Below are 18340 nucleotides of genomic sequence, written 5' to 3'. Positions count from 1 at the left end.
GCAACATACAAGTCTCAATAAATTCAAAAGGACTCAAAACAAAGCATGAAAAAAAAAAAAGTATGTTCTCTGACCATGAAAATTAAACTAGAATCAATATCTCAAAATAAGTTATTGAAAAAAATTCAGTCACAAAGTAATGGAGAAAGATATGGAAGGAAGCACATCAGGTTGTATTAATATTAATTACCTCACAGAGATGAAAATAAAAGAAGGTTGGGGACAAAACCTTAAACTTTTTAAATACATTTTTGTACTATTTCACTAGCTATAGTAAGCATGTATTCTTTATGAAATTTTTTTTAAAAAGCATTTTTAAAGCCCTGTGAGATCTCTCTGAATATTTAAAATAAATTTCCTTTTTCCTCTTACGACTTGAGCCAAATTCTGTATCTAATAATCTTACAAACCCTGAATAAAACAATCAAATATTGTAATTTGCTTAATACTTCCCTATTACTGGGCATTTAGGTAGTTTTACATTTTCTGCTTTATACCACTAAACTATAGTAAATAGACAGTCCCCCTAAAATGCCAGCCCTCAGCTTTCCCCAAAATCCATCTTTCATACTCCTACATCTAGAAAACAAACACTAATCTACTTTTGTTTTTTGGTTTTTTTTCTTAATAATCTATGCCTCCTGTGATCTAATTCCTCAAGAGCAGAGGTCTGCTCTAAAATGGGCTTTACCGTGTGGGCACTTTTCCTGTTGCAGTGATAAAGGTGATAAAATATGTGATCTTCATCTTTGTCTCAAAATCCCAGAGGGCTCACTTTAACATATATCCAGTATATTTATGGAATATCTGATTTGTTAAAGTTGTTTAAGCAGTAATTATCAATTACCAAACATAGAATCTAGAACATTTGTACGTTAGCAACATTTTTCACGAGATCTTTTTTTTTCTGATTATACAAGTAAAATATGCTCACAGTGAAGCTTTGTACTATACCAAAAAATATAAAGAAAAGTATGTAATTTCTATTTTTCCTTTTAGTATGGTGAAAATCTTAATATGTATATATAATTTTGTAGCCTGCTTTTTTCACTTAATTATATTATATATATTTTCAAATGTCATTAAGTGTTTACAAAGAGAGTAGTATCTTTCTATGTATTACCTCAGATGGAAAATAATTAAAGCTTGAAATTAGCAGGAAATGCTTATATCTTACCAAAAGTCCTAGGACTTTTTGTTGAATGGATGACTCAGTTGGGAATGACTGTAAAAAGAAAGAGAAACCTATAACTAAAGAACCAAATACAATAAATAAATGCTCAAATCAATCAGTAAATGAATGTCAAAAACTGTAGGCTAAATTCCCATTCTAACCTCTAGAACCCTCATGAAGAGTTCTAACCCTTGATTTTCAATAAAGTGTCTGCAAGTGGTTGGAGATTCATCTGTGAGGTTCCAAAGTGCACTCAGAGTAAACTTCAAAGTAGTGTCCACTGAATTTTGATTGGTTTTCTGCTTCACTATTTGAAGAAGTTGCTGAAAAGGAGAAAACAGAATTAATTTCTAATTACTGAATTATTATAATTAGTGGTGATAACACTGACTAACAAGTCCATGAAGATTAGTTTCATGGCTTCAAACATTTCCTATAAAGGTTCCTACAAGGACAACAAACAGCCTCTTGAATCAGACTTTTCCTTCAATAAGAAAAAAAACAGGATTTTCATAAATACTTCTGTAATATTCTGATCATATCTATAATCTAATCACCTGTAAATAAAATGAAAAGCAAAATAATTAAAGCTTAGGACCAATAATCCTACCCAATGGGTCATAACATATACTCATTAGAGATCCTGGGATAAAAGAGGTGCAGGGAGTGAAGGGGGAATGAAACTAATATTTAATACACATCAGCAAATTATACCCTATATTGTAAATATTGTCATCCTCATTTTTCAGGAGAGGAAATTGAGTCTGAGAAATATCAAGTAATTTGATCCAGTCAACTTAGTAAGAGAAAGTAAGAACTGGAAGACCTAATTCTCTCTAACCCCAAGTTTTCCTTAAGAAAAAAAGAACAAACTACATATAATAGTAAGAGAATTAAAGTCTAAATTGGATTTAAATAAGATAATAGCTTTGAAATTCCATTTGTAAATTATTTCTATCCTAGCTTTAACGTAAGAAATTTAAGCTTGAAAATAAATATTTTAAGACCTACATGGAGCATCCATAATTCCATTTTTAGTTTACATTTTTGAGGATAAAAGGGAGCTCTGCTAAAACAGATACAAGTATAAAATGTCAGACAATGCACAGCACTGCCTGAAAATAATGAAAATGAAAACAAGAACTGTTTACGGGTCTGCACAGACTTACCCTGACAATGAAGAGCTCCGCACCAAGCTGTGCAGTTTGCTCCGTAGAGAGCTACGAGCAAGCAGAAGACAAAGTGAATGTCCAAGAATTCACTAGGGTGAGTTTAATATCATTCGCTGTAACAGACTCCAAAGGTGAGACTAAAACCTCTGATCAACCTGGAATTCTGCAATATGAATGCAGCCTGAAAACTACCTGGCTTACTGACCTTACTAGCACACAGATTTGGGGAAACACAGTAACTGTCATGGGAAATAGGTTCCTACAGAAAGTTATTCAGGAAGAGTTCAGGCACCTTGGCAGCCAGGATGGAAATGATTGCAACTGCCATCCTTTGCATGTTTTGATCCTCATGGTTGCAGAGCCACTGCATGACAAGCTTGGCTGCTTCAAACCTGAAAACACACAAAGAATTTCATGAATGAATCCTGGAGGCCCCAGGCATAGTTTCAGAGCTCCAGCTGGGAACTGATGCTATAATTTAGGTAGGTGAGAAGGAAGGGGAAAATTCCTCCTAACTGACAGAGAATAACAAGTGCACTCAGTGTTGTGGAGATGGTGTCTCATTATTAATTCTGACAACACTTTGTAAAGGAACAAGAGTTTGGAAAATATGGTCAAAATTATCTGGCATTCATCTTTTAGAATTATGACATATTTCTATTCTTTATTTCTATTCTGTAGTGATTTCTATACTATATAAATAATTTTAAGTATTTTCTGGGTTCCTCCCAGTACCTAGCACAATGGGAACATTCATTCATTCACTCACAAACATTTATTGAACTCCTGTTTTGTGCCAGATATTGTTCTTGGTGCTGGAGACAGAGTAGTGAACAAAACAGAAGAACATCTCTACTCTCAAAGAGCTTACATTCTAGTGGGGAAGACAGATAATAAATAAATAAAATATATGGTATGTTTAGGTACTGACATATGCTATAGAGAAAAAAAATAAAGCAGGAAAAGAGAGGATATGATATGTGGAAACTTTATTAGTCCCCAAACATGCCCATAATTATGAGGTAATATAGCCAGGTAGTTAAGAGCAGATTCCAAAGTTCTTTGAATTTTGGGGTTGGAATTCTAGCTCTACCTAATGTTAATGACAATAAAAATAAAGTATTTTACCATGTGAGGCAATGCAGTCAGGTCATTAAGAACATCATACACTTTGGAATCAGCCTGGATTCAAATATCACCTTCACCACTTACTAACTTTGGGACCCTGGGCAACTTCCTTAATCTCTCTGAACTTCAGTTTTTCTTGTCTGTAAAATAATACAGTCTATTCCATAGGACTGTTGTGAGGATTATATGATATCACACATAAAGCTTAAGACTTAGTACAGAACTTGGCACATAGCAAAATTTGACAAAGGTTAATTTTTACTAGTATTGACTTCCTCTGTGCCTTTATTTGTGCAGTTCCCACAACACAAAACAATCAACTCAAACAGCTTTCATTTTCAAGGCAATATGGCATGGATATAAAAAGTAGCTCTGGAGTCAGTCTGGATTTAATTCTAAATTCTGCTACTTACTATCTTATCACCTTGAGCAAGTTACTAAACTTCTCTGTGCCTCTGTTTCCTCATCTGTAAAATGAAGATTACAAGAGTAACAATTTCATAGGACTGTTGTAAGGAGTGAGTAAGCATATGTAAAACACTTAGCACAGTGCCTGGTAAGTGCTTCATACATTAGTTATCTTTATTATCTTAAATGCCATCACTAACATGAAATCTTTAATGATCACAAAGCAGATGAAATCTTTCTCTCCTTGCTTGGGGGCTCAGTACATTCTGTCATCCTCTTCTATGAGTGATTGTTCTTTTATACTCATAATTCATCCATCCATCCATCCATTAAATATCCACTTAAGTACTAAGTACTAGTGGCAAAGATTAACCAATCACCGTCTCTTACCCCAAAGAAGCTCAATTCTAGCAGAGGGCACTGGCTACATCAAGGGCAAACGATAGCCTACCTCGAGGGATTTTATAGCTGTGGGCCCAGCTGGCTATTTTCTAAAGTTTTATTGGAACATGGTTTTCCCCATTTGTTTATAAAGTGTCTATGGCTGCTTTGGAGGTACAAGGGCAGAGTTAAATAGGTCCAACAGAGACCCTATGGCTCACAAACCTGGAACATTTATTACCTGGCCCTTTAAGAAAAAGTTTGCCAACTCCTGAGGCAGCTTATAATTTTCTTTAAGAGGTTATATCTTTCCTACCTATGACTTCATGTGATCAATACAGATGCTCAAGATATTTATAAAATAAAATCAGCAATCTACATGCGTTATATTTTTATCCAAATTATTTATTTCAAATGGTAAATGGAATACTTCATTCCCTCAGCCATGCCAGATAACAGTGTACTGTTACCCAAATAAAAGTAAATCACAATAAAATTGCTACTTGAGAAATACACTTCTCATTAAATCATAAAGTATAAATTTCTTTTTCAGAATACCATCACTAAAAAATTATATTTTAAAATAGTAAGATGAAAAAAAAAGCCTATTTAGCTCCCAAATCACATCCTAGAAAATAAGGAAACTCTTTATACTTACAGAAATCCAGCTATATGTTCTCCCTCAACCTCTGCTTAAAAAGTTTCTTCTATAATTCAATATCAAATAACAATAATAATAAGAGGTATGATACAAAGAACACTGGATCTAGAAGACTTGAGTCTTTCTAGCCTTGCAGTTACTAGTCGCAAACCACAGGCAAGACACTGAATTTCTATATGCCTCAGTTTCTTCAGCCCACAATATTGTGCAGATAGTCTAAAAACTATAATCAGTATAAATTCTTATGCAAAGGGCTATGAAAATGGGGCCAATCTGCTATCACGAATGTCAAAGCACTAAATTAGAAAAAGACGTTTTAGCATTCTATAAGGCAACACACAGTCCCACCCACTTGACTAATTGTACACCAGGAATATCCTAACTGGTAAGAAATGACCCAAGACAGATTTCTAAAATTCCATTTTGCCCCATTTTAAGTTCTAGTGCTATCACTTGCCTGTTAAATGGAACATCCTGAAGAATTCGGTCACTGCAAAGTGAAAGAAGGCAATTCTTCTGTAACTAAAGAACCAAAGGGAGAAAAAAAATTCTGAATAAAATATGATTTAATTTTTTAGCCAGAGGTAGACTCTACAAAAAAATTGATAAAACACCACTTATTTCTTAAAACCTTTATTCTGCCCACCTACTGTTGAAAGACTGATTTCCACTGAACCCCTGTAAGTTTACTCGCATATGTTTTTTAATCTTTTCTAACAGATGAGAAATAGGGTAATAAATAGGATAACTCCAGTTAATCTCCCTCCCTGCTGATGGCCTTTGGGTCCGTCCTGCTTTGTCTTCTGTCCACTCAGCTTCCAGAATCCATGAAAAGCAAAGCCTAAAGTTCATCTAGTTTGGCAATTGCCCTCGATGAAAGAAGCTGGCTTTAATAACCCACTCACCAATCTGGGTTGCCATTTTTACTTGGTTTTGAGTCTTTGAGTACTTTTTACTAACTTGCCAACTCACTGTTAAATTCTAAGAGTTAAAAATATAATTCAAGCAGCATTTTTAGTTTTCATCCTGAGGACAAGTTCTGTAGTCTACCTATACTGCTAGAAACAGAAAATCCATGTCTTATTCATTTCTCTATCCCAGTACTTAAGTACTGAGTACTTGAGTACTGAACCAGTGCCTGGCTCAGAGCAGAAACTCTACGCCTGTGCCTGTTTGCTGAAATTATCACTAACTCAAGGTCTAGGTGCAAGATGTTTTGCATGGTTTACATTATTTCCCTCAACGTTTGGACTAAAATACTTTTAGGCAAGGAATGCATCCTTTAGTTTTCTACTTCTCTGTTGTCCTGCACTCAGTCACACCACAAATTTATTACTTCACAGCCTCCAAAGGCATTTGAATTTCCAGCCCTGGTCTACTAAAATGAACTGTATGGAGGTGTGAGATGGGTAGGAGACACTAAAGGGACTATTTGAATGGGAACTCCCATATGCTTACCTGCTGGTGATTGGGAAAATGTTCCATGGCTTTAAGCAGCAAATGGGTCACGTCAGCCAGGAGTCGGACGGGCATTCCTGCAGCAAGGTCCTGCTTGGTTAAGTTAAACACACAGGCACTTGCAGCAAGTTGCACTGGCAAATTCATAGGGTGGTTTCTCATTCCTGTAACCACAAGCTGGAAAAAAAAATGAGTTCTTTTAATCCAACTTATAAACATAAGCCCTCCTTATATAGCAACATGACTTTGTTGATCTATAATAATTTCTAAGCTGTCTTAAGTATTTTTTTTATCCTCACATGCAGAGCCTAGGACATAGCAGTTACTCACCAATATTTAGTTCCTGCCCACCTGGTCAAGGTAGGTATCAAGCTCTTCATGTCCAGAGATTTTTCTGTAAGGCTAATGAATCTTTTTTTCTATTCAGGGAAAACATCTTTGCATTTCCAAGACCTAGTTCAGTGCCTGTTGTATGCTAAGCACTAAACAAAGTCTTACTGACATGAATAGAGTAAACCAGTAGCAAACTTCACTTTCAAATCCCAACATTCAGTTGCTTAAGAACACTGGTAAAGTTAGAGTACAATAAAATCCACTCACTTCCCTCTGGCCTAGATAACTACTTCTCTCCTTTTCCTCTTGTTCCTCAATCCCCAACAAATCCTCCCCATTCCTCACTATTGACTGAAGACCTTGCTTCCAGTAACCCTGAGAAAACTGAAGCAATTATAAAAGAACTCAGAGTCTTGCTTCCACATGTGCCTCTTTACCAGCATACACACGTGCATATGCTGTCCTCCTGCCTGGTAACATAAATGACCTTTGGGGGCTCCTCTCTAAAGGTAATCCCTCTAGTTATTCTTCCCTTCCTATCTACTCAAGGACACTGCTTCAGCTGTTCTCCCCTCTCACTCCTATATCAGGTTTTTTATTCTGTACTAGAACATTCATATTAGCATACAAACAGGCTATTTTTTTCTCCCATGCAAAAAAACACCCCAAAAGCCCCCACACACTCCCTCGGCCAACTACCACCCTTTTTCTTTGCTCCCCTTTGCAACAAAAACTCCTTAAAAAAATCACATTTCTCTGCATCATTCTCTGAATGAATGAATGAGTAAATATTTCAGATCAGGACCAGAGGTCTGGTCCATTGTTACTCAGGTTCCCAGTAACCAAAACCAAAAAATAATGATGCATATACCAAGTGCCAATATCCTCTAGTATGTACACAGGAGATGACAGATATTGCAGGTAACATCTTAGGACTTAAATGTTACTGGTTCCTATCCAAACACCCCATTCTGAAAATTTAAGAAACCGCAAGGTTAAGTAATTTCTGACTCTGCCACTAACTTACTGTTACTTAACCTCACAGACCCTCAGATACATAATCTGTAAAATAGAAGATAAAACTTATCTCTTGGGATTGTTGTGCCCACTAAATGAGGTACCAAATATAACACAGTCCTATACTCACTGGTTTCTAATTTGAATGTGCATAAGGATTATCTTAGGGGATTATTAAAATGCAGATTACTGTACCTCACCCAGCCCTACTGAATCTAAATTTCTTGGAGTGAAGTTCACAAATAGGCTTTTTAAAATAAGCAATAAAATAAGCAATATCCCAGACTTCTGGCGGACAGAGGACCACATTCCGACAAACAATGCCCTAAGCAATCAGCAAAATTAAGAATCCTCCTTTCTTGCCCTTCAAAAGCTGTCTTGGTTAAAATATCTTAATTGGATAACAGATTAGTTACAAAAGCACAGGAGGTTCATAAATAGAATAGAAAAGTACCTTATAAAATTCCAATATTGTATTTCTTTAAAAGGCCTATATGGAAGCAATACAGGGCTACTATATCAGGACAAAGCAGTGTCCTGATTCCAGTCATATATTCCATTTTCTGCTACAGCGGGTGAAAAGATACCACACTGATTACTGGTTTTAGATAAGTTAAATATGAACTTGAAGGCATTTATATTGCTTAAATGAGATGACTATAAAATTTCAGTAACATTTTGCAGCTATCTCCTCTCATTCTCACGTATGGAGCATAACTGAAATTACACATTATCAATCCCATTACAAAAAGCCAAAGTCTAAATGCAAATTTTCACTAATTTTCTTCACAAAACCATCACCTATCTAGGAAGATAATTTCAGATTTCTTATATGCAGTTTCTTATTCTTACCTTTAAAATTTCTGGCTTTGTTTTTTCCATCACATGAGTGAGGCTAAAAAGGTGAAATAGAGCTTCGCGGACAAAGAATGCCCGTTCACTGTACCGCTTCAATGCTTCTGCAATCTGAGTTTCATTGGCTTCTCCAGACACCTTTGAACACAGCCAGAAGATGAGCTTTTAGGATTCTTTTCAACCCTCTAACTGTCTCTATCCAAACATCATTTGTGTGGATGGTGTCTAGGGTAGCTATGTAAAGCTTGAAACAAATGAGAATGATTACTTTCCAACCCATTCAGAAAAGTCATCCTATGGAGGGGTACATATGCTAAAGAGATGTATATTAGATAGGCTCAGACCCTACTATAAGTCTATGGATAAAATTTTCTATACTGTACCTAAAAGAAATCTCAAGATATTTAACACTGTTTATAAGGTCTTACTACACATGATTAGGCTCCTACTGCCTCTTAAGGTACCCTCTCCCCCTAACTCACAATGTTATAACTACAGTGGCCTTTCTTTCTTTCTTTTTTTTATTTTTATAGCAGTGTACATGTCAATCCCAAACTCCCAATCTATCCCTCCTCCGCACCCTACAGTGGCCTTTCTCTCTGATCTTTCAATAAGCCAAGCTCTTTCCCAAGAAAAGGCTACTAAATATAATATCCTCTCTGACTGAAATCTTCCTCTCTTTCTCTACCTAATTTCTATTCATCCTTTCCATTTCAAGTTAAATGACACTTCTTTAGAGAGGCCCTCTCTGACCCACCAATCTAAATCAGATCTCCCTGAAACATCTCCTTCATAGCCATTATCATAATCCCCCTAGTAGACTGACCTATTCACTCCTGTACCCCAACAGGTAGCACTGTGTGTGGCTCAGAATAAGCATTCAATAAATACTTATCAAATAAATGTACTAATTAATTTTCCCAGATTTATCAAGCTCCCATTCAGCATCAAGAGGTTCTGTTCAAAAGCAAGTTATCTAGGAATTTCCCATTTACACAGGTTAATATACTTATCTTTAACTGTGGTTCATATACCATTTGGTAACCAAATGTATATATAGGAAGTGGCTTTTTAGAAAAGTAATCCGATTAATAAGTAAAAAAGAAATTACCAGAATATCATCAGGATTCCCAATGAATTAATGGAACTAGGTGTTGAGTGTCAACAACTGCTAAAAATCATAGAAAGAAAAACAACCAGACATTATATGTACTTCCTTAATGAAAGAGCACAAAACCTAAGGGTCCTGCCAAAGGGATCAAACATGAGTTTGATTAAGTCTCTAAATCCAGCTACCAATTTGCAGAAAATACAGTCAGTGAAATATGCACCCCAAGCATACAATCAAGAAAACCCAGATTGAGGGAAACTCTACAAATCAAAGGGCTGGATTCTTTAATACACAAATTATAAGGAAAAGAAAGGAATGGAGAGGGTACTTACAAAAGATACTCAAAAGACATATAATTTTGAAAAAATGGGTAAGATTAACTAAGTGCCTAGAGGTAAACAGTTGGGTCATAAAAGTAAAAGAGCAAGGACATGATTACCATTAAAGTCAGGGCAGAGATTAGTTCTGTGGGGAAGGAGGGAGTTGCGATCATCTTGTAGCTGACAAGTTCTATTTACTAACCTGAGTGACGGTTTCAAGTGTGTTCACCTTATTTTCACTCATTAAGGTACACATTTGTTATTTATGGTCTTTGTATCTGTCTTATTTTACAAAAAGGTAAAAAAAAATGCAAAAAAAAACCCCCAAAACACCCCAAAACCCTGCTGTCCAGAGAGATATAATCTTCTCATTAAGGTGGAAGACTGTCTTTTTTTTTGGCAGTACCATTATAAAAGGTAACACCAAAAAAATTACTTTTAAAATATATTACTCAGTAACTAGGTTTTATATGAACCTAGAGTATTCAGGTGGGAACATGCTGCTTTGAGGAAATGAAGGGCTGTATTACGGCTGACATTTCAACCATTGATAGGATATGCTACAAAGATCTAATAAGAATTAGACTACAGTACAGATGTGTACCAAGTGACACAGAGGCACACATCGAGCATTTCTAAGATTGTACAAATAACAGTGGCAGTTTCTTACAAAATGCTTTTTAAGTTATTTATGTATAACATACACACATAAACATTGATCTTGACTATGTATTCACATATATAAGCAGTTATTGAATAATAAAAATTTTCCAAGTGTTCAGTTGTTTTTGAATCACCATGAACTTTTTCTTAGATTTTCTTAAGATTTGGAAAGACACTGAACTATTATGTGAGATAAAAAAGACTGTAAGAGGGAAAACATATTAACAATAATCTTCGTGAGACTTCATCAGTCCACATTTGGTTGACTCCAACAGCTTTATATTATCTTATATGAAACATAACTTCAAGTTACCTTTAAGTATAAAATTAAAGAACTTTTGTTACTGGAATGTAAATACGCTAAACCAATTTCATTGCCTATATGTTTATTCAGTGATCAACAAGTCTTTAGCCGGTGATAAACCCTCAAATCAAGCAAGATGGCTCTTTAAACTATATGCATCTTCAGTTCAATCGATCTAATATGCTAGATTAAAAAAAAGAAACGAAACCAACAAAACAAACTAAACAAGCGTCTGTATATACTAGTTTATGCAAATAATTTAAAACAGAGAAAATGTCCTTAACCACTAAATTAAGCCTTATTAATATTTAATATATAGATTAAAACTAAAATATATATTCTAAGGAAAAACTTTCTTGTAGCACTCAGTACATAACTCTATTATAGCATTTCTCACAATGGATTAAAGCTGTTTTAAGTTGGTCTGTCTCCTCTCCACTAGACTAGAGTTCCTCAAGAGCAGAGGCACTAGCTCAGACATCTTTAAAAAGTACTTAGTTTTTTTTTAAGTGGATCAACTCCTTTGCTTAAAAAAATTTATATGTAACTTCACTGAATGTTGGTTACTGCAGTTTAATATAGGAATCTTAGTTCAAGGGAGAAGTCTAGGCTAGAGATATAAATTTAGGAGTCATCATCATATGGGTTTAGGGCCTGGGAGATTAGGAAGAACCAATAATGGAAATTGAGGGTAAATCGAAAAAGTAGGGGAAAAATAAGACAAGTCTGATATCCTAGAAGCTGAGTAAAAAAAAGTATTTCAAGGAGGACAAGATCAACTGTGTCAAATGCCACTTTAGATCAAATAAAATGAAGACTGAGAATATTAGGTTTAGCACACAACCAGTGATTCTCAGGAACGAAGAACCACAGCTCGGTAAATAACCCCAGAATCTAGGAATGAGGCAGCCAAAAAACATAAGAATCCTAATTGTGGAGAAGTGGAAGCTTCAGGAAACTGATGGTTACACACAAGCAAATTGAGTAGGGAAACAGGATGACAGAGTTGGTAATTCTATGTTAAGAAAATCCTTGTGTTGGGACTAGAAACTGAGAGGAAAGGAAAGAACTAAGATTCTTAAATACAGGCAATGAGATGCAGTAGAAAAAAAAGTATTTCAAGGAGGACAAGATCAACTGTGTCAAATGCCACTTTAGACCAAATAAAATGAAGACTGAGAACATTAGGTTTAGCACACAACCAGTGATTCTCAGGAACTAAGAACCACAGCTTGGTAAATAACCCCAGAATCTAGGAATGAGGCAGCCAAAAAACATAATGCTAATTGTGGAGAAGTGGAAGCTTCAGGAAACTGACGGTTACACACAAGCAAATTGAGTAGGGAAACAGGATGACAGAGTTGGAAATTCTATGTTAAGAAAATCCTCTGTGTTGGGACTAGAAACTGAGAGGAAAGAAAAGAACTAAGATTCTTAAATATAGGCAATGAGATGCAGTAGAAAGGACACTTACCAGGCCCATTGGCTGGTTGTGACCCTTAAGAAAGCCATACACTTCTGCTGAGGACAATGCCTCCCTCACAGTCAAGAGAGCAAAATAAATAACGTATATGAAAGTGGAAAAACAAACCTTTTGTTCTTATAACCACCCACTAAGAATACCATATAATGCTTCATAAGGAATACTGGGGAGTCACACTGTCTCTATTTCGTGCATCCGTTAGTGTAGTCTAAAAAACTGAGGCATGTAAAGCCAAAACCGTCAACCTAAACTAATTTAAAGCATCACAATACTAAGACAATCATTTCAGACAACGTTTTCATCAAGTTTGCTAACTTGGAAAATTCTAAAAAAAGGAGACAGAGCAATCTCAGCTCTCTTCCCTTAACATGACCTTAACATTTTTCAGCTCTCAAATTAGTAGTCAAACACAATTTAAAAGAAACATCAATTTTTGTATATAGCTGAATAAAGGGCAAAATTCCAATGATCTCTATTTTTTAAAAATTATTTTAAAACAATGATTCTCCACTTTGGCTGCATATTACAATCACCCAAGGAGCTTTAAAAAATACTGATGCCTTGGTCCCACCTCCCTGTGGTTCTGATTTAATCGCTCACATTCCTCAGACAATATATTTTTTAATTAAAAATGTTTTCCAGCTTTATCAAGATATATAACATTATACATATATATGACAAATACATCATGTAAGTTTAATGATGATTTGATACATGTAAATATTGCAGAATGATTACCATGATATGGTTAGTTAACATATCCATCATCTCAAATAATTACACTCCAGGTAATTTTAACTACAGTCAATGTTGAGAATCACTGCTTCAGTGTTTACAGAAGTGGAAACTAGATAATAGCAAATAAAGTAGGTGTTTCCTAGAGCCAAGATTTCAAAGTAATAACAGTTCCACTTGTGAAATCAAACTTGTTTCACAAAGGCATTGGGGAATACAGATGTCCTACTAGCCTCAACTGAAATACTTTGGCTAATTCACTCTAGGGTCTGTTGGTGGTGAGAACAATCAGCAAAAATTGTATTGCTTAAGAATCACAACTAGCAGAAGATCTTTGCCTTGAGAAGATTATTTAGTGTGGTGTACTAGAGACACATTCCCTTCCTTCTTCAGGACACAGGTCAAGCTCACCTCTTCTGGGAAATCCTTCCTAAACTCTCAGTACACAGAGATTTCTTCCCCTTTGATTTTTACAGTTCTTTGCTATCTGACCCGCTTCTTAGGCAGTTAAGTAACACTAAAATAGTAATTTACATTTTCATGCTTCCTTCACCAACAAGCCCTGTGCTAGAAATCTATCTTGTTCCATAACGAGTTGTTATGTAAGTTCCTCACAGTTGCTGCTGCCCTGCACTTGGTTCATGTGACCTTGCCAAATCTGGCCCTGGCACCTACTTCTCCAGCCTCATCTCATTGTTCTGCAACTTCCTACCCTGGAACTGTAGCCACAGTGGCCTTCTTGCAGTTCCTCAGACGTACCACGCTCCTTCCTACCACACATCTTTTGCATATATTACTCTCGCTGCCTGGAATTTTCTCTACCAAGCTACTCATCCATAAGATCTTCACTCATTCATCAAGTCCTCAGAGAAGCCTGAAACTAAGTCGAGTCTCTCTGTTAAACATTCTCAAATATAGTACTGTATATCTTCTAGAGTCTTAGCACTATGCAGTTTAAAGCATAAATATGCTGCATATTATATATTATTAATATATGTATATGAAATATAAATATATATAAAGCATACACCCATGGCATATGACACTTCATTGTCTGACTCCCTCACTAAATTATAAGCTCCATGAGGGCAAGATCATGCCTGTTTCGCCTCACCATTAAATCCCCGTGTCCAGCACAGTACACAGTGCACAGAGGCACTTGATGAAATATTTATTGAATGAATGAATAAAAAAGAGTGACTCAAAATAATTTCCTACATTCTATTTTTTAAAGTCTAAATTTACAAATAATCTAAGAACTGAAATGCTTTAAGATGTTTATAACTAACCTTTCCTTCTCCTTTTTTGAGATCAATAATGGTTGCTCAAAAAAAGGAACCCTCCTACACTGTTGGTAGGAATGTAAATTGGTGCAGTCACTATGGAAAACAGTATAGAGGTTCCTTAAAAAACTAAAACTAGAGTTACCACATGATCCAGCAATCCCACTCCTGGGCATATATCTGGAGAAAACTGTACTTTGAAAAGATACATGCACCCCAATGTTCATAGAAGCACTATTTACAATAGCCAAGATATGGAAGCAATCTAAACATCCATCAACAGACAAATGGATAAAGAAGATGGGTTATATATATACAATGAAATACTATTCAGCCACAAAAAAAGAATGAAATATTGCCATTTTCAGCAACATGGATGGACCTAGAGATTATCATACTAAGTGAAGTAAGTCAGACAGACAAATACCATATATCACTTATATGTGGAACCTAAAATATGATACAAGTGAACTTATTTATAAAAGAGAAACAGACTCAAAGACATGGAAAGCAAACTTATGGTTTCCAAAGGGGAAAGAGGGTAGGGAAGGGGAAGGATAAATTAAGAGTTTGGGATTAGCAGATACAAACTACTATATATAAAATAGATAAATAACAAGGTCCTATTATATAGCACAGGGAACTATATTCAATATCCTGTAATAAAACATAATGGAAAAGAATATGAAAAAAAATCACTTTGCTGTACACCAGAAACTAACACCACACTGTGAATCAACTATACTTCAATAAAAAAATAAATAAAATAGTGATTGCTCAAAAAAGACATCTTGCCATTTTGGTCACAATATTCACTTCCAGGCCATCCCTGACTCTGCCCCAGGTAGGATCAAGTGATGCTTCTGCTTACGTGGTGTAAGTAGTAGGGGAAAAAAATGGGGCTCTGGAATTAGACAGATGCAGATCCAAACACTGGTTCTAACTAATAATAAATCATATAATTTCTATGACTCTGTTTCTCACCTATAAAATGGAGTTAATACCTATCTATAGATATTAGCATAAACAATATAAAGCATCTATAGGATACAACATATGTTAGAAAAATACTAGTTTTCCTTAAACTTGCTACAATTCTATCCTTCAAAGTCTGATTCAGATTACACCTTCTCTCTGTCAAGTCCAAATTCTCCAGCTAGAAAAAATTTCTCCTACTCTCTAACAGCAACTATACTGATCCTTGGCTTTATAGTTATTTGTGATCATAACATCACTACTACTATCAGGCTCCTTGGAGGCAAATCCTATATTCTTTTCATCTTTAAATCCCAAGCTGTACCAAGCCCAACAGATGTTTCCTAAACTGAATTTAAACCATCAGGCATGAGAAACCTTAAGAAAAGCAAAATTCTACCGTTTCTACAATAGAGATCTCCTCAGAGAACTTGCTCTCCCATTAGACACTCAACTCAACACGGAGCATCCCTAGTTTCTTTGAAGTGATCCTTTAGGAATGGTATGTTTAAGTCATTCAAAATATCTAAACATTATCATCGTGAGAACTATCATTTATCCAGGGCCCACTATATGACTTGTACTTTACGTATATAATTATCAATCTTCAGAAGAATTCTGCACGGTAGGAAACATATCTATTTTATAAATAAATGCAAATTCAAAAAAGTTACATCATAGCTCTGGGTCATGAAGCAAGTAGCTAGGATTTTAAGTAGGACTCTGTAAGTCTAAAGCAAGGCCTTTCCACTATATAACGTCCTATTTCATTGGTCAGCCTGACAAAGGAATGTATTTTTAAAGTCTAACCTTAAATGTCCTTCGCCTGTGAGGGACTAAACTAAAACATTGGTCAGCCTGACAAAGGAATATATTTTTAAAGTCTAACCTTCAAATGTCCCTCTCCTGTGAGGAATTCAGAGTAGCCAGCATCAGTGGCCAGCAAACCTACAAACTGCATGCTGGGCCGTTGTTGTATAAAGGCTTCAACAGCTTTATCTGTCACATGCTTCCTGCCAGAAACATCCAGGGAGACGAGGTTGGGCAGGATGTCCTTTTGTTCTAGTAATCGAAGAGCTATGTCTGATGTAAACTGTTTATCATCTGAAATATCAAGATGATTCAGATGTCTTAGTTCCCGAACAACATCCAGTATCTGGGTAGTTGTCATTTTTAAACATTTCAAGTGATGCATGGTTAGAGACTTGAGTCGGTCTTTGCAGGCAAGCAGAGCCGTGATGTCTGTGATCGAGGTGTTAGAAATATCCAGGCTCTCTAATCTTGGCAACGAGGCAACTTCAGCCAGGTCTTCATTGTAAAAGAGAACGTTGGTGATGCTTAATGCTCGAAGGCCAGAAAGCCGGCTGAAGCACCGCTCATAAGGATCTTCGAGGGAGAGAGTTAATGAGTTCAGCACTAGGCACTGGAGATTTTGCTGGATCCATTTGTTACTGCCAAGCCCACTGATAATGTCTGTAATTGTGATGTCAGCATTCACACCTGTGGCATCAAGTTCCACTAACTTGTGGTGGCAGAAGGCTTTTCGGAACGCAACAGCAGAGATCTTGGCTTTGCGAATGCAAGCTCGTTTTAAGCGCATCTGGTTGCCCCTAAAAATACCTACAGTTGCATCATTCAGGAGACCTACGAAAAAACAAGCAGCACTTTAACTTCAAAAAATGGTTACAGGATAGCTAAAATTTCCAGCATAATTTACATTTCCAAAGCACTCCCATGTAACAATACTTCATTTCATAAACAAAACAATTCAGTGAGGTAAGAATATGATTATCTACAATTTATAGATGAGTAAACTGGGGTTCAAAAAAGTGGCCTTCCAAGAGCACAGAAATAGCACACGGCAGAATCAGGACTGTGGTACACGTTACTGATATTTACTAACACCTGGTTCTCCTCCCCTTCCTGGACACGTGGACAACTACGTTTCCCAACCTACCCTTGGATTTGGATGGGGCTGTGTGCCTAGATCTAGCCAACAGCATACCAGAGCCAAGTACAACATATCACGAATGCAAAGAAACGGAAGTAATCCACCATGCCTGGAGATCTGAAAAAGACTCCATGGAAGAGGTGAGCTCTGAGAAAGTCCTTCAAGGATGAAGGAAAAATTCAAAGATGGAGAAAGAAGGTGAGGGGAATTAAAGGAAGAATGAACAGCATCAACAAAGCCTTAGAATACACGTGACACATCATTACACTGTACACCTGAAACTAATATAATGTGTCAAATCTCAATTTAAAATATGGGAAAAAAAACAGCCTTAGAGATGTGAAAGCCCATCACACAGTTAGAAAATGACAAGTAGTTCTACACTGCTTGAACATAAGAAACAGCTAGAGCTATAAGGTGTTTCCCTGGTAAAGTGGGGGAAAAGAATACAAGGGAAAACCTAGATATGAGTGAGAATATGGTACACTTCTGGAGATTTAAGTATGGAGATGGGAAGGGACAAGAAATGAGGCTAGATCACACTAAAGATAAAGAGAAGAAAGCAGACCAGCTAGGTATCTTGGGACACAAAGAACAGTATGTTGGAGTTCCTGGGTTTTTCCCTTGCACCATACATCCCAGACTTAAAGTTGAAGAAGTCAGCACTTGGGAAATACCAACAAACACACACAAAAATAGCTCCCCCCAAAAATCTGCTCACTGTAGCCAAAGTAGCAAGAAAGGAGCAGCCTAGCAAAGCAGGCAACTTTTAGATAATAACTAACTTTACTTCCATCAAACACCGGAGAAAAAACTGTGGCCACATCCTCACCCACACCAGCAAATGCCAGGAGGGGAACCTAGACTTTCAATCTTGCTGCAACTAGTTGTCCCAATCTCCCCACAGGGAAGTGTTAGAGAAGGCTAA

The 18340-nt window shown here is 36.2% G+C and overlaps 1 protein-coding gene across 6 annotated transcripts in view; it reads right to left on the bottom strand.

The window, feature by feature from the left end:
* The window catches only part of ZYG11B (zyg-11 family member B, cell cycle regulator), a 73066-nt gene that overhangs the window by 25898 nt on the left and 28828 nt on the right, over positions 1-18340 (bottom strand). For all 6 annotated transcript variants that reach the window (XM_057710938.1, XM_057710920.1, XM_057710924.1 and 3 more), the window contains 8 exons: positions 16351-17105; positions 8585-8725; positions 6383-6559; positions 5382-5446; positions 2639-2738; positions 2344-2394; positions 1336-1497; positions 1178-1225 (listed from right to left, as the gene is read on the bottom strand). In XM_057710938.1, coding sequence (XP_057566921.1) covers positions 1178-1225; positions 1336-1497; positions 2344-2394; positions 2639-2738; positions 5382-5446; positions 6383-6559; positions 8585-8725; positions 16351-17105 — 1499 coding nt within the window. The remainder of the gene's footprint in view (positions 1-1177; positions 1226-1335; positions 1498-2343; positions 2395-2638; positions 2739-5381; positions 5447-6382; positions 6560-8584; positions 8726-16350; positions 17106-18340) is intronic.

This window comes from Hippopotamus amphibius, chromosome 1 (assembly GCF_030028045.1).
Source record: "Hippopotamus amphibius kiboko isolate mHipAmp2 chromosome 1, mHipAmp2.hap2, whole genome shotgun sequence".
In the NCBI taxonomy this organism is placed as follows: Eukaryota; Metazoa; Chordata; class Mammalia; order Artiodactyla; family Hippopotamidae; genus Hippopotamus; species Hippopotamus amphibius.
Note: the sequence above shows the minus strand (reverse complement) of the source record. Positions and strands in the feature narration are given on the sequence as shown.